This window comes from Sceloporus occidentalis, unplaced genomic scaffold (assembly GCF_023333645.1).
Source record: "Sceloporus occidentalis isolate IW3139 unplaced genomic scaffold, rSceOcc1.0.p SCAF_19, whole genome shotgun sequence".
NCBI classification, from domain to species: Eukaryota; Metazoa; Chordata; class Lepidosauria; order Squamata; family Phrynosomatidae; genus Sceloporus; species Sceloporus occidentalis.
The window spans coordinates 3,901,748-3,919,308 of NW_028316999.1; the positions used below are offsets into that span (position 1 = coordinate 3,901,748).

Genomic DNA, 17,561 nt, shown 5'->3' on the forward strand with positions numbered 1-17,561 from the left:
TAATATGTACATATACTTGCCTGAATACCTGATCCTTCAGTCACACTAATCTTCCATATACAATTCAAGCTATTACCATATGGTTCAGGAAAACCAGGTGACAGTATTGTCCCTCTTCTCTCTGTAAAGTTGCCACTACATGGTACTAAGAAAGAAAGAAAAGAAAGAGATGGACGGACGGAGATGAAGAAAAAGAAGTGATAAAATGGAAGTGAAAATATAAGCACTCATCTAACACAATGGTGGGCTTATATGGGTATATGGAGTAACTCAATCTCTAATATTTTAATTGGTACTAGGTACTTTTAAAAACCTTCATGGGATTATTAGTGGTATGTATTTACTGGGTGTCCACCAATTCTTTGGCTCATTTTCTTATTGTCAATGGTAAAAGTAAGGAAGCCTAATGGTTAATTGATACAAGTGAATACATTAAAGCTTTTTGACAATCCCTTCTTTATAAACTTTACAATGAGTAAAAATTCAATTCTGATTATTAATAACAGTTAAAAAAGCAACAGTAAAATATGACTTATTGCTATGATTTTGTATCATGATTTTGTTAAGAAAAGGTAATTTAAGGTTTATTTACCTAGGCAGCTTGGAACTGTATCATTCCATTGCGCTAAAGCATTTGGTACAGTCTGACAGAGAATTGCCTTTGATCCTTGAAGCAAGTATCCAGGGTTGCATTCAAATCGAATTACAGAGCCTGCTGAGAACTCAGAACCTATCCTTCTTCCGTATCGGGGCTCAGGAACCGAGCTGCACTGTGTGTCACTAGTGCGTGGGACAGCTAAACATGGGGGGGGGGAAATGTACTAAGTTAAAGTCAATGGCATGTAAATACAAGATATGATAGTTATATAATTTCCAAGATCTATTTAATTACATGTTGTAAATGTATAAGATCATACCTAAACATTAAAGTAACAAAAAAAGTTTAGATCTAAAAATCATCAGCCAACTGGTCAAAAAAATGGAAAAAAAATGGGCCACAGTGGGCTATATGATGCAATTAGCTTCATTTTTCCCAAGAACCTAAAAACCAGTAAATACAACAGACGTATGGAACATCAATAAGCTTGAGTGAGTGGCTTGATTAGTATAAATAGTCAAAAAAAGATTGCCCATGCAAAGGATACTTTGCCAATGATTTTCCACTCCACCTAATCTCTTCTTAGTCTTTCACTTACTCACATTAGTGCATTTTACATGGAAAACATTTGTTGCACTATTATTATTTTATATACCAATTTGTCACATTCACTTATATCTGTGTATGTATTGTTTGAATTACATTTTATATTTTTATATTCAGATAAAATCAAGGGGCTTCTAATTCACATTTAAGTAGTTAATATTTCAACTGTGACAAAATACTATTAAGTAGGTTTATTTACTTGCTTTATGTTTATTATTTGGGGTTAAATGTCACACACGCTCATGACAGCAACAATTGCTATATTAACAACTTACTGAGTATTGGCAGTTTCTCTCAAGAATTATTTTTTTAATGAAGTTTTAAACAGAACTGTATTGTAATTTTTATTATACTTATCCTTTGGAAGGCATACACATATTGTACATTTCAAACAAATTGCTCAGTGGAGTCTAAGTGATCAATTCAAGACAGTCTTTTGCTAAAATCAGTCAAGAATGCGACTCGACTCCCAGTACACAAATTCAAAAAAAGATCACCAACTAGTCAAAAGCATGTACATACTTATTTATCTCAAAATCACAGCATATAACAATTCTGTGTTCAAGTCACTGTGTTTCCAATTACATCAAAGAACAATTCTAATTTATTGTAGTCCGGGTTGTTGCCTCATGTGAAGTACCACGAATTGGTGGTAAGCTTATATTTTATGACCATAGGATTAACTAAAGCTTCACATGTTTTGCGTTAGAATCAGGTCCTAGAGCTAGCCTGTATGTTTATTTTGTATATTTTGTGTTATGCTTCCCCATCCTTTACTTTGTTTTATCATGCCTGCTTGCTATCTGGATCTGCCTAAGCAGCGGTACCATTAGACCAGGCCTGGCAGTGGATCTAGCAATTATTCTTTTTTTTTTCCTGGATACCTACAACTGTGATCCCTTCTGCATATTGGACTCCCATGCACAACTAGACCCCCCATGACTGCTAAATGAATATATTTGTTTTGCCTTTGCAGCTAAACATATGCATAAACCAATATACTTAAGTTAAAGTATTAATAATAATTATTATTTTTTTAAATAACAATACATTGATATATCAACTATTGGGACTAGTGTAGTTATATTTTTATGCTTCAGTCCAAGTTTAAAGGGGTAAATATATTTCTATGTAAACTGATTTTAATAGTCTGTACTAGTTGAATGGTCCAGTACAAAGTGTTTTCTCTTGATTATAATGAAGCTTTTTAGGAGTCACAGTCAAGAATCCATAATCACTATATTTCTTTTTTGTTAGGCAGTTGAATAACAGATTATGCATTTTTAGGATTAAGGGACAATGGGGTGTCTTCAGTAGGAAGTTTTTAATGATTATATATATCTACCTCTGAACATACCGTTATGTGATAAGTAAAAGTCTATTCTGGCATGCTAAAGCCAGAAAGAGGTTTAGGATGACCTCATGTCCCGGATTGCCCGGAATGAGAAGTCTGAGTGGAGGTCTCAGCCAATCAGGAGAGACTTTTCAACTCTCCTGATTGCCTGAGATTTTAGAAGCCTCTCCTGATAGGCCGAGTACCTCCTTCAGACCTTCAGACTGGCACCAGGTCTGTGTGCTTGACTGTGTGTATGTGACTGTGTTTGTCTGTTTGTGTCACCGTGTTTGTCTGTTTGTGTGACTGTGTGTGTAATGCCTGGTAATAGAGGAGTTTATTCTCTGAATCTGCTGATGCCTGGTAATGGAGGGGTTAACACTTTGAATCTACTCATGTCTGTAACGATAATATGTATAATATTTAATCTGAAATCAACATGGTTTCCAAGGCTTCCTAATAATTAATATATCATTGTATATGTGAATTAGTGTGTATGTGATATATATATATATATATATATATATATATATATATATATATACAGTATAATATATATATATATTCTAAAATGTATTTTGTGACGATGTGTGCATATGTGAATCAGTGTGTTTGTCATATATATATATATAAATATACACCTGTGTGTGTAATCTAATCCCCTTCATATTGTCTCCCTGAATGGCAGAAATAAAATGTGGTCACCCTAAAGAGGTTCAATCTCCATTTATGTGAGTGCATCAGTGTGATACGTTTTTATGTGTTTGTCAGCCTGAGCAGTGTGGATGTGTCACTTTTCTGTACATAAGTTCACTTTCATTAAACATCTTTATCTATCTCCCAGTAGTGCTTTGTTCACTAACAGATTTCCATGGGGAAGTAAAATTGCAATCTAAACTAAAAATGTGTTTCAATCGAACGCTGAGTGATAGAAATGTAAAGGGGATTTCTGAACTGCTCGCAAATTAAACTTGTAAGCCTAGATGAAAGTCTGAGAAATGAAAAAACAATCAGTATTATGGTTTACAGTGTACAAGAACTGTGGTCATTCTTAAATGTCAATCGAACTTGGTCCAAAAAACAGATCATCTCAAATAGTGCTAGAAAATGTAAGTTCAATGTTCAAGCATCAATTATTTGTTTTTTACATTGCAAATTGTATTTTTTCCCCTCTGTTTAACATGGTACCCCCTGCCACTACAAATTCTAAGGAAATAGACAACTTTGAATAGAGTAAATGAGGCACGTATACTTGTCTTTGTGGTATTAATTGTCACTGCGTGAGAACTAGTGGCTAATGAGATTTCATCTTTATTCCATGTTGGTTTCATATTGACAAAGAAAGATGAAGCACTGGAAGTTATAGACGTCTTGTTTTTTTTTCTTTTTCGACATATTGCTGACTAGCTGGCATTTTTAAACCAGCGTTAAATAGGAATTCTATTTCCTGCAGTAATTATTTTTCATTCTTTAGTAAATGTTTCACACTGCTGTGAAACAAAATTGAAATCAGCCCAGTGGAAAGTGAACAGAGAATAAGGTCAACCAGGAATAGAGAGTGATAAATAAGATGATTGACTTTGCAGGTCAGGCTGGTGTGCTCATTCAATGAGTATACATTGCTCAAAGGAGAACGCACAATAGCAACACGGCAAGTGCAGCAGATTCAAACATGTTCACATTTTAATAGATAATGAAAATCCATAATAATGTGGATGCCAAATGAAATATTTATAGGACACAAACAAAATTGTTGCCATCATTTACAGTTCACTGAAATAAATTGTTTATGAATACAGGAAACAATTTACTCTAAGGAAAAATTGTCAAATATTTTTTTTTAATGTGTCTGAGCCCAAATGGAAAATGGTTTTATATCCATGCTGCCCAACAGACAGGCCTTGTCTTTTTAAATTACCGCACCATGAGCTATGTCTCCGGCAGCCCTTTGTACTCCTCTGTACATCTACACCTCAGCTCCAAATAATAATTTCCTTGAGTATAGAGATGTCAGTTTTCAGTCTCTGGAGCCCCCATTACAGTTATTGCTCATGTGCCTCTACCATATAGCTCTGCTCAAGGCACAGGTACTTTTTGGACATAACATATGCTTATGGTTCAACAACCCCGGTCTGAAAGGATTCTTCCAGTCTTCTTGCCACCTCAGGTAAATTGGATTTTGTTGCGGTCACTTGCGGTTCTTAGTTGGTTTGACCAGCGAAATCCTGATGGTTGGGCACTCAGTCTTCTATTTATTGACTTCCTAATTTTCTAAAGAGGTATCTGGAGTACAACGTATCCTAATTTTCACCATAGGGTCACTGGTACTTCTTCCACACATTTATTAAAAATAAAATTGTTGAACCTGATTGTAAACTTGTTTCACACAGTCAGGGCAGCAGGGTCAGCAGGACTGGGATGTAGGGACAAATATATATAACAGAATTTTTGTAGTCAGTCATCAAAAAAAAGAGTCTGTTTTTCTTTAACTTGAACAAACAAGTTACATCATAATATGCATATTCAGGATAGTACTGGAAATGCCACATAATATATTTGACACTGGTTAGATGGTCACAAACTAGACTTTGAATGCCATATTTCCATTAGTATTGTCTTTATGTTGCATTCAGACAAATAATCTAGGCAAGGGATATTTGGAGCATTATTTCTGCCAGGCCTGTTGTTGATGTGTATACACCACAGCATTACACAATACTACTCATACAGTGTTCTAAATGAAGTCAAAACTGTTCAAATTATTCTCAAAATGAAATTAAAGGAAGGCTGTCTGAATTTTGCTCATCAGTTCACGAGGGAAGCCAAAACTGTGTTTACATATACTGCAAACAAAACATTTTTAATAGTGGTTATTAGTTAATACCAGACTTGTGCTGAGGGAAACACTTTAAAATATATTTTTTTAAAGTATTGACGTCCAAAATTTATTTTGCACCCACTGTGGTAGGCCCTGGTCTGAGGGATGGCTGTCACTATCTAGAATATATAATCTGCGGTTGTTAATTGCATTGGTACAAAGTGGGTTCCCAAACATTGTCTTGTTGACCTTTAAATAAACTATGTTATTATACCTGAGTTATAGAAAATATATAGACATACATGCATACATAAAGACATTTTCTTAAACACATTTTAGCATAGAGTGGAAAGTCAAAGAAAATTGGATTTCTTTAATAAAAAAGATGCTTCATACATATTAAACTACTCAGTGTTGATAACCTTATGAGAGAGTGATTCTCAATTACCTTGGTAAACAAAGTGAAATCCCTTGGCAGGTGCGCCATTTGTTGTACTAAATCTCAGTAGAATGTGATTAGATGTGGCTAATGGCATTGTCTCCCCTGCAAAAGAGTAAATTAAGAATGTTAGGCTGTGGCTTTACACTTGTAATTAGGATAGAGATGTAGGTTATAGCATTAAACATTTTAACTTATCCTCACTTCTGTTCTAGTTTGTGCAAAATTAATTTGACACTTTAGCTATTAGCAATTTACTTTTTTTCTTCTAGTTAGGTATATTTCTTAATTGAAATGTAAACGGAATCATTATAAAAAAAAACCAGATTCATAAACTAATAGTATTTAGGGATATACAAGACCAAATTTTTTAATAAAATGTAAATTTACAATGTAAGTATGCACATATGTATTAAAAATGGTGAGTGGCTCCAGGGGGCATTAGCCCCTCTTTCACATAACTCGAGGTACCCAGGATATTTGGGTACTCCATGGTCAACATCAGGCCCCCCCGTTGAACCCCTGCTCAATGAGCCAGTTGTAGGAATCAAGGATCTCGTTTGGATCCAGCCCATAAACACTGTCTAGAACTGTGCATAGCCCCTCAAAAAAGTTGGCACCTTATGTATCATAGTAAAAATAATAGTAAATAGTAGGATACACAGTGGGTCAACATATTTAGAGCTTTTAAGACCTTACTAATATAAGAGTTGTTGGAGGTGAAGATGTGTAAGTTGAAACACAATTTAATAATAGTTGTAACCTATTTTTCCCATGTGTTAATGTTGAGTGAAATTTGCTCTTATCTATTGTAAATATAAGGTACATAGAGCTTCCTTCTTCTATTTTGCATTAAATCACATTTCCGATATCTATCACACACATGAAAAATGTTGTCCATATTCAAGTGCATTGTACCTAAACCTCTAAATGAATGTGCTAGATGATATGTGTATCAGTCATTTATCCTAATAATCATAATGAAGATCTCTTTACTTTTTTCTGCTGCATACTTCCCAAATCATTTAGTCTATTTCTCATCGCAAATCCTCTGATCTTAATAAAATGAATTTCTGGACAAGAACTGCTTGATCTGAAACAGGATAAAGTCCCAGAAATATATGCATGCATAGATATCCTGTATAATCTATTCACTTCGGTTTTCAAAATTGCAACATGAGAAACGTGACTACCACAATATCACTTCCATTAGATTTTTATTGAAGTTATAAATGGAATTCTTTTATGACTTTTGTACTTCAACAAGAACTTTCACATTTAAAGGTATATAGTCATAAAGTTTTCTTGATTGAACATTAAAAAAGTACCCCTTATGTCAATAATGAAAACCTGCTTCAAATCATACAGTACATAAGTTTTTTTGATACTGTGGACAAACATTGATATTACTAACCTCATAAAAAAAAAATTCTACGATACCAAGAATTTCAAATGAAAGTTAAAACAAATGGACTACTATGTTAATGTGAGTTTGCACTACAATACAAATAATCCAAAAGCTGTACATTAAGAAGGACATTTTCATTTTTTATTTAACTGGATAAGTGCTTTTTTAATATCAGATGAAGGCCTAATAGCCTGAAGGATGCAGAAAAGTTTGGTGCTAAACAACAGAGGGCTTTCTTGGCATAAGATTTACTATTCATTTAAATAACATAATCTATTTACGAATGTTGTCAATGCATTTGCTAAAACATTACAGATTATCATACAAAAAATTTATTAAACCATATTAAAAATAACATTTAAAGCATTCTTCAAAATCATTTGTTGTAAAAAAACAACAATGTTCTCTTTATTATAAACAGTAAGATTTAACCAATTATTATGAGAATATTAACTCATTTTATATTAAGTGTAATATTGCTAGTAAGACTATATATATGTATATAATTAGGATATATTCTACATTAGACTGTGTTAATGCAGAGATACCTTATGAGTAGGCAATAAAGGATAATGCTTTATATGTGCATACTGTATATTGAAATTAAGTTTTTTAGTATTGTCTTATAATAAGTACATAAGGAATTAATACATACGAGCTTACAAAGAGCTTACAGTCTACTAGTATTATCAAATAAAAACTATAGTAAAATAATTTTATATCAATATCATATTTATACATTTCCATTAATTTAGGTAACAATTTATCCAAAGATCTGCCTCTTGGAAGGATAATAGAATTTACACCTCCCTAGATTTTGGAATTACAGGATTTTGTGTCCTCAGCCTAGTCATAGCTGACTTTCAGAATTCTCTCGATAAAATGTCAAGTAAAGGTTAGTTCTGAGTACAGTGTGAGTAAATTTAAAGTTAATACAATCTAACTTTTCAGGTTATTAAACAATAAGTAGTTTATACAAACCTGAACACCCGTTTGCAAAATTAATATCTGTAAATTGCAGACAAAAACTCAACTCTATCTGTACTAAAGGTTTTAATAAAATGTTCTGTCAAGGAATAAAATGTAAGTTAATGGCATGTACTGTAATATTATTCATTCTGGTTAATAAGTAAACATAATTTATACAGATAAAAACAAGGGAGATGCATAATTATTTTGCAATACATATTATCGCATTGCCTAGTTATTTTGTAGAGATATTGGGGGCGGTGCCTCAGGTGTCACTCATCAGGGGGTGTCACACTAGCACAACTCTCCGGCCAGGGACGTAACAATCATGGTCACAGGGATCACAAAGGGCAACCCCTGCGACCAGTGTCTGCCTCTTTAACTCCTTGATGACATTTGATTTGCTTGGCACTTCATAACATTCACCCGAACGGTGTTGCTGTAATGCCTCGATGTTGGGACACAGATGGCTCCTCTCCCAGACGTTAACATTGTATGGCAACGGACGTCTAATTTTAAAAAGCTTAGGAGACGATCAACAATGTCAAGTAAACGGTGTTGCTGAAATGCCGAGGCCTTCAGCGACACCAAAAACTCTATATAATATATAGTATATATATATACTATATAATATATAGTATATATATACTATATATTATATAAAGTTTATTTTAAGAGCAATTCCTAAAATTAGCGTTATATCTTTACAAAAAATTCTCACACAGAAAGTGTTACAATACTGGCATGTTAGATGTCCATAGGGTGTCTACTTTTAAAAAAATGTATGATTTTATGGGGTAAATCGAATTGGCTGGCTTCAAAGATGTCCCAAAAACACGACATGGGCACAGACTGACCAGATGTCCAAATTTCATAAAACTGCACACCTCTCAAAGGTGGCCTATTACCCCCCAAACAACCTGGCAAACCTATGCATGGGTGGTATCAATGTACTCAGAAGATGTTGCTGAACACATATTGGGATGTTGTTTGACAGTGACATATACCAGGAGTTGTAAATGCATACCTGCAGTATACCTGCAGCATACCTTTCTAAACTCAAGACAAATAGTAGATGTACTGAATTTATCATAGAAATTCAAAAGTATTGTTTTGGCAAGACCTGCTCTTCAAGTTGGCTCTTGTCAAGTTTTATGTAGGATATAAGTGCTAATATAGATTGCTTTAAACCACACTTAAGGTGTTCCCATTCAATACACACAAAAATCAAATGTAATTAACTATGAATATATAAAGTGGGTGAACATAACCCAAGTTAACCTATGTAATCTTGCAGGTATAAATAACATTTACATTTCCTTAGGGGAGGATGAGATGAAATGTTGATGGAGAATTTTCCTCTGTAATGGCACAAGAGAGCTAAAACTTCCCAGGCTATGGACCACAGGCTGGTGGTCTATTCTTGGTTGAGCATCTCAAATTTGTTTAGTATGATATTTCCCCATTTTTGTTGCAAAAAATGGCAGCTAAGCTTTTGGGTCTTTATTATTATTATGATTATTATTATTATTTTAAATTAAGGTCTTCTTATACAGCTAGCCAAAGTGCAATGTTCACAATAAAATAGAATACAACAAATCTTGTCATATTTTTCTAAATATGGTTCTGCTTTACCTACTTGTACATAAAAATATTACATGTTGTAAATGGAAATCAATTTTCCTTAGATGGTGCTTTTTTTTCAGAAATCACAGCCTATACACAATAACCAAATCAAATTAGTTAATCACAATATAACAGGGAAACTAAAATAGTTGCATATATATGGCAGTGTCATTTAAATTAAATTTTAGTAATTAGTGACTATTTTCAAAGTGTTTTCCTTTTTAAAAATAATACTGAAGAAGAAAAAATGGCTACCTGTATGACTTCCTGAAAGGGAGCTCAGCAATCTGGCCTGTGTTTGGGCACCGTCAAAAAGCTCTACCAAATCATTCAGTGCTGTTTGAAAAAATGAAAATTGTCCAAAGACAACTGCAAATAAAAAAGTAAAATTTCTAGATTATTATATTGAACACTAAAACAATATTAAACATGTTAAATATTTTGAACAGTCTCTCTGTACATGCATATAAGGTTATATTACAGTATATGACAACATTTAGTAAACAATTCATGTACTACTATATTTTATATCATATGTTTTTATGTTTAAACTATTTGTCAATTAACATTGTAGCTAATGAAATAGATGTCTTAAACAGTAACATTGAGAAGTACGTAAATATATTATGGGTTCCAGTTGTAATAAAAGGCAAATAACTAATATATGTATTGTTCAAATGCTGAATGTAAGGCATCAGCTTAAAAAGTTAAAAGACACATGATAATGGTAATATATATTGATAAACTTACCAAATTCTTTTGGAACAGTTATTGAGTAATGACAGATCTGGCCAGCAGTGTAATTATTTGGATAATTTGGAGACAAAACCACTCCCTCGGTTCCTGCAAACTGCCCTCCACAAGGTGCTAAAAAAGCAACAACAAAATGGATGAATTGTTTATTAAACATTATTTAAAAAAACTGTCATTTTTTAAACAATGTTGATTATTGGTCGCATTTCAGTAGTAGGAATATAATTGCTTTTGTGCTTCATGGTGAATTTAAAAAGAAGGACAATATTAACTGATTTGGCTTTGTGGAAAAGCTACTTGTTTTCCCTTCATAGTGAATGCTAAGATTCACACAGGTGCAAACATGTAAAAATGTTTTTAGAAATGTCAAACATATGTTACTACAATATTTTGCCACTTTAATTGGCTTTAAGCACGCTTTTCCATATACATTTGAAGGCTGAATTTAGACAAATAGAACTTAGCCTATTCATTACCACAGGTGCGTAACACTGTAAACTGTGTATTACTGATGAAAGATACATGCTGCAATCTAGCCGAGCATAAATATACTAATAGCATTATTATTTCCTTACTTGAAGTATAGTACAAACACAATGTGCTCAAAGCTAGTAACACACAAACAATGATAATCTTTCATTGCCCCACCATGTAATGCTTTTGATGTTACATTAAGTTTGTGGTGGGCAACACTAGGTGGTGGTTACAGAGTGGGAGCTCGTTTGGGAACCCTGGTTTTATTACCAATCTTTAGGACCGGGGTTTACCCAGCCGCGGCTATGGAACTCTGCCACAGCTACCGCACGGACTGTTCCCGTGGAAGTTTCTGACGTTGTCCCTCTGGGTCCCGACGCCAGATCACGCTGCTTTTTGGATCATAACGTCTTTGGACACCGCTGCCTCGGGATCACCTTGAAATAGTGACTCTTTGTCGGGTGGGCATTGCTGGCCATAGAACTGTATGGCTGGCCAGGCTGTCTGATTGTTGAGGAGATTATACCTTTAATCCGATCATGTCCTGTGTATAAATATCTATGCTGAGTTCTATTTACCCCTACACTGAGTCTCGGGGAATATGAAGGGTAGCGGAGCTACTCAGTGCGGGTCTCCGTCCCAATTAGTTTTTTTTTTTTAACTTCATAGTTTTATATTAAGCTAGCTGCAGCTAACTAAGAAAAAATATATATATAGACAATGTGTCTCCAAAAAACCATACATTCTTATAAAAAATCATGAGTCTTGGTTCATATTCTTCACAAAGAAGGCATTGTGAATCCTAATCATATTTTTGGAACTAAAAAATAAATGTATACAATAGTATTCTATTTAGTTCATACTAGATTTCATGAAACCAATCTCTGTGAGATTTTTTGTTTGCGCGGTTTTTGGCAATCTGATGTAAGATTTATCAAAATTGCTTGACAAATGACAAATTATTTCACAGGATTGTAATTTTAGCCTGATAACAATCTGCACTTGTCAGACGCTATGAGTTTTGCATTATTACAAGTAAAAGCAGGGTTCTGCACATCATAATACATACTTTACAGGACCAGAATATATATATATATATATATATATATGCGCAGTGCCACTTTTCTGTACAGTGTCACATAATACTGTTCACAAATGTCCCAGTCCATACACCCAGGTTTTGCTCTAAATTCTAAGGGTTTTTATACCAGTATCAGGATTAAAGGGTAAATGGGCTGATATCAAGGTCACACAGGTCATAATTTTCACCATTTTATTCAATTATATTTGACAATAATTGGTACTTTTCTTACTGGTCTATTACAGTTGAAATCCCTACTTGAATACAGATGCTTTAGATGAGAATATCCTTGCCTTCTGACAAGTAATGGTTTTTGTAAGGACTGTTATTAGAATCATTAGCTAATCACTACAATAGAACCGTGTAGAACTGCGTATCCCATAAATGGGTGGCACTGAAGATTTGTAGAAACATCTTTAAAAGTGGGAACTGAAACAAAACACCCTCAGTTTACAAATTGTAGTTAAATGGAACAGCTTCCCTTCAGAAGTCATAGCAGCTAATATAGTAAGGGAATTTAAACATGCATGAGATGGGCATAAAGCTATCGTTGAATAATACAAGACCACTGACTGATTAATAGGCAGACTAGAGGGGCCAAATGGATTTTACCTGCTGTCAAATTCCATGTAATTGTACACAGCTAATTCATATAATAAAAAACTAAACTCATAATATAATAATGTCTTCGGCGGATGTACCTCATATGCCTATGATTTTCACCTTTCCTTGGAATTTATAGGCAAATATTAGAAGATGAGCATTACAACTATATATATTGTCTTTCAAATTTACTATGGTGGGGACCCCCAACAAAATAATCTATTTTTGAAAATATAACAACCAACAACCTATTTGTAGTATTGGGGCAAAATCTGCGTTTTTCTCTCAATTCCTTTTGCTTAGGATTTCTTCCATGCGATAGGTGCTGTATATCTAAGTTCGTATGTTTCAGAGGAGATTAAAGGGCCAGTACACACTAAGCAGTTTGTTTTTTTATTAACTGCAGTTCTATTGGTATTCATTATTTTTCATTTTAGAAGATTGAGACAGTGACAAGGAACAGAGCTCTAGTGTTTGGTAATTTAACCCCTTTTCAATTTGTATGTGTGTGTATGTGTTAGTGAATGTTTTAATTTTGTGTATATACAATTCTAATGTTACTGTTCATTTTCATTGTGCTCTATAGTAATAGTGCCACGGAAACTGCTGGTACGCCATAAATATAATGTAATATAAACAGAGATCAGACTGTTGTCAGAAAAATGCCAGAGAAAGTAATATTACATCCCGGTATTTAACTTACGGCTCTGCAGAGACATGAAATTATATCCCATGTGAATAAGGGGTTGATATTTAGCATAATGAAATCAGCTGGTGCTCTAGAAATAAAATGTAATGTAAAAGAAGGAATAACAGAACGTGGATGCCTTCAAATGCAGTCTACCTGTTTGCAATATTTGTAGGTTTTATCTCCATACTTAAGACAGTACCTTCTGAATTATTACCATAGAAATTTCTTAGAAAGTAGCAATATTATGCACTGAGTATATGAGTAAAAATCTGAACTCATATACTACATAAAGTGCGTGCACGCAATAACAGTATTCATGCAGTAATAGTATTAAAGTGAACGGTGGGATGTAAAATGGAACAATACGAACAACCTGTTAGCAATAAAAAAAAGACCCAACATTCAGTTGGTTGTATGTTTGAAAAGTCAGTAAACAGTAAATAGATATACCATTTTTGAGTAGAAGGAGCTCAAGAATGAGAATATCACCTGAAATTACAGATGTCTAACCACTAGAGGGGAGTAGCCACATATCATAGCACTATTAGAATCAATTTGACTCATTTAGCTCTATAAAGAAGGAATTAAGCAGATATTAAATATTAAGAATACCAAAATTTTACAAAATGTGTTGATTACTGCCTATGCTCTGATTGGGGGTGTATAAAGCCTAGGCAGAGTATATACCTATAGTTATAGATGAAGATTTTAATTGTAGAATAAGAGGATATTGTAAACTTACCATTACAGGATGGTAAGATCCTATTCCACGCAGGCTTTCCATCTGAGCCAATCACACAGGTTATGGTAGAAGGTTCAATAATTTTGTAGCCTGGGTCACACTGATAAGTGACTGTAGATCCAAGTTTGAAATCCGTTCCAATACGAGACCCATTCATAATGTTCCCAGGATCAAAACAGGCTTCTCGTGGCTTTTCTAGTAAGAAGAAAAAGAACGGATTAAAAACATGTATATATTTTAGAAACATGTATAAATAATATTGACTCAACAATGTTATTCCTTTTCAGTATGTGACACTTAAAGTTACAGAAAACAACTTTTGGATATACACATTCCCAAACTTTAATCTACATTAATTTAAATTTAAGCTAAAAGCTGGTTCTGGAACTTGGATCTACCTGCAATGGCCTGTCCCGTGCTACCATTTACAAAATGAATATCAATGCAGATTCTTAAGCTGCATTTCATAATAGTAGTTATTTCTATATTGATTTAAAGTAAGTTGCAGTTTATGAATTAATTCATATATGTAGTTAGCCATTCTGTTTTATGTCTAACCATTTTTTAATCTTCTTCTGATTTTTGTTTTACCTAGCATATTAAAATCTAAGTGGAAAAACATACACATTTCAAAATAAAAAAATCATTGTTTGTTTGTATTGGATTCTGTGTCTCTTTTCATTCCAGCACAGAGCCCATACACATATCAGTAGCTGCTTAGACCACAATCACTGCTTGACAGCATGAAAGCCCTAGAAACAAGCAAGAATTCTGCAATAAAAATAATATGTTTTTCCTAAGGGAGAAAGAAATATTCTTATATAATGTGTGTTGTTGGATGAAATATAGTAATTATCCAAAATGGTATATTTTCAATTTAAAGACATCCCTTGAGCTTCATGCTCAACGTAACCATTTTGTTTTATAGTCTTAGGGCCTATGGATATTTGGTGCCGTTATCTGGAATAGTGCTATAATTAATTTTACTGCTAGAAGCCCAGGGAATAAACCTTAACACACAGCCTTATATATTATTTTAATTTTTTGCTGGTTTTGTATTCATATTCACTCTATTAATATACATTTTCATTGTGTATCATACATTTCAAGTTTATTTGATTGGTAAACTATTTTTGTTAAAATAAATAACAAAGTCTGCCAGTACCTTTATATTCAATAGAAAATCCGGACATTCCAACAGAGGCATCACTGCGAAAGGCCAGGAACAAACTACTGCCACTGCTCTCTATTCGTTCTGGAGCGTGAGAACCTTGATAACTCCCAATAATAGGGCTGTTAGAATTTTCACCTTCATATATATGTAGAAAGTCATAACTGGGCTCCATGTTAAAACTGAAAGAGAGCAATCGTATAACATTGCAATATATATATATATATATATATATATATATATATATATATATATATATATATATATATATATATATATATATATATATATATAAACCTGAAACTGGAGACTTTATTTTGTAAATAGAAATTAAAAAATGTCAATAGTCATTGATGATCTTAACATATTTCAAGTTGTTGTATTATGTATTATTCAAATTTTAAGGGAAAAAAAATAATCAGTGTCTGACAAAGGAAGATTTTAAGAATTGTTCATGAACATAAATAGTTAGTAAGCAAAGGGGTATATGAATGAAATTGTAGAATACTATATTTGTAGCAAAATGGCTTTAAAAATGAAAGCCTACATACAAGTTGACAAATCAAGCCAATACTACAACTTTTGCAGACACAATAACAGTATATAACTACAGGGTTTTTTTTATTAAAGAAAGAGTCGGTTCATTTGATTATGGTGGCAAAAAGAAAGGCACAGCAAACAACAAAAAAATGACACAGCGTAAAGTGTATACATTTATTTTAGTTGTAATTTTTCAAGAAATAAAATTTGATCACAAATTCTTGTGATCAAAAAGTCCTTTAAGTCATATCAGGTTGTCCCACTGCCTCTTTTAGCTCCAGCAAAACATTAGTTATAGTTGCTTGGTAAGAATCCTGACGATTGAAACAGGCTAAGCAAATTATTATAGAAGGAAAGTACTAAAATGATCGCAACACAATCTCATGAAGAAATTGTTGACGTAAAAGTAGAAATGCTGAATTAGTATCACATTTTGTAATAGAAGGGCCTAAGGGAAGAATGAGGTGAGACAGAAAAAAGGAAAGAAATTACATTGGAATTACATATGAATGATATAGGCAGCCACCATAGATTTGCAGCCAGATTATTAAATGTTGGCTGTCTACATTTTGTGGTGCTAATGCTAACACATCAAATGTTCTGCAAGGTGTTTTCAAATTTCATTGTCAGCTTTTTTACTAAGATTACTAAGAATGGAGCAAAAGTAAAAACATTAAATGTGATTGAGCACAATTTTCTTTACAATGACTTTGAAAGCTTCTTACGCGACTTCAAAGGGAACACTTACAAAATAAAAATGTTTTATTTATTTATCAAATTCTGCACTGAAGACATGGCTTTGTGAAATGAAAATGTAAAATTAACTCTTTTCTTAAAAACTAATTTTGAAAACTTATAGTCCAGCTGGGCAACCTGTCAGCGTGATAATTAGATGCATGCTGCATAACAAATGTGTTTGTGATTGACCTTTAATGTGGCAAGTTAAAATAATCTAATCAGGGAATTTCAAAATACAGAAACTCTTATGTGCGACTTGTGCGGAATTCCTTTAGCGTCAGAATGGGGGGGACTATACTGTTGAAAGGGAAAGAGTATGCATGTGGCAGAAGTCATTAAAAGGGAAAAGTGAGCATGTTTTTAAATATATAGTATAATGTTATGAAGAAAAATATCATTTGACGGAGAAAAAGAAGAGGCACCTGATCCCGATCAAAAACTGTCACAATTAAAACATAATTATTTTTTGTAAGAGCTTCTCCAGTAGGAACAGCTTAATTGTCCCTGCAAAATGCCAAATCTGTAAGATTACATAAAAAAATATTCTGACAATAACTATACATGATCATACCAGGGAACTTCACAGACAGCATGAAGGAATAAAGTGGGTGGGGAGGCAGGGCTAAACGCAGCTTAACCCCTTAATGACAAAGCCCGTACATGTATGAGCTCAAAATGCATTGTTTTCAATGGGTTTAGGGACCGCCCATTGTCCTTAAGGGGTTAATTACATAGAAAGGAGTTCCCACATTATGCATTATGCAAGGTTAATTTAACTATTGCTAACTGGCTAGGCTAAGCTCACTGGAGCCAGCCCTTCATAATGCTTACTAATAATAGCAAGTTGAAAACTTTAGGTTAAACTAATCCACCCTTTAGAGACACTTATCACATTTACATTAAAACAAATTTGCCATATTTTCCAATTAGTTCTTATTCTAGCAGCAACCCAGGAACCTAAATTAGAATGC

At 33.4% G+C, this 17,561-nt stretch overlaps 1 protein-coding gene across 1 annotated transcript in view; it reads right to left on the bottom strand.

The window, feature by feature from the left end:
- LOC149302324 (CUB and sushi domain-containing protein 1-like) overlaps positions 1-17,561 on the bottom strand; it is a 589,437-nt gene that overhangs the window by 90,752 nt on the left and 481,124 nt on the right. The window contains exons 29-35 of the mRNA XM_089482423.1: positions 15,307-15,494; positions 14,142-14,336; positions 10,548-10,664; positions 10,053-10,166; positions 5,804-5,899; positions 593-796; positions 21-145 (exon numbers count right to left, since the gene is read on the bottom strand). Coding sequence (XP_089338549.1) covers positions 21-145; positions 593-796; positions 5,804-5,899; positions 10,053-10,166; positions 10,548-10,664; positions 14,142-14,336; positions 15,307-15,494 — 1,039 coding nt within the window. The remainder of the gene's footprint in view (positions 1-20; positions 146-592; positions 797-5,803; positions 5,900-10,052; positions 10,167-10,547; positions 10,665-14,141; positions 14,337-15,306; positions 15,495-17,561) is intronic.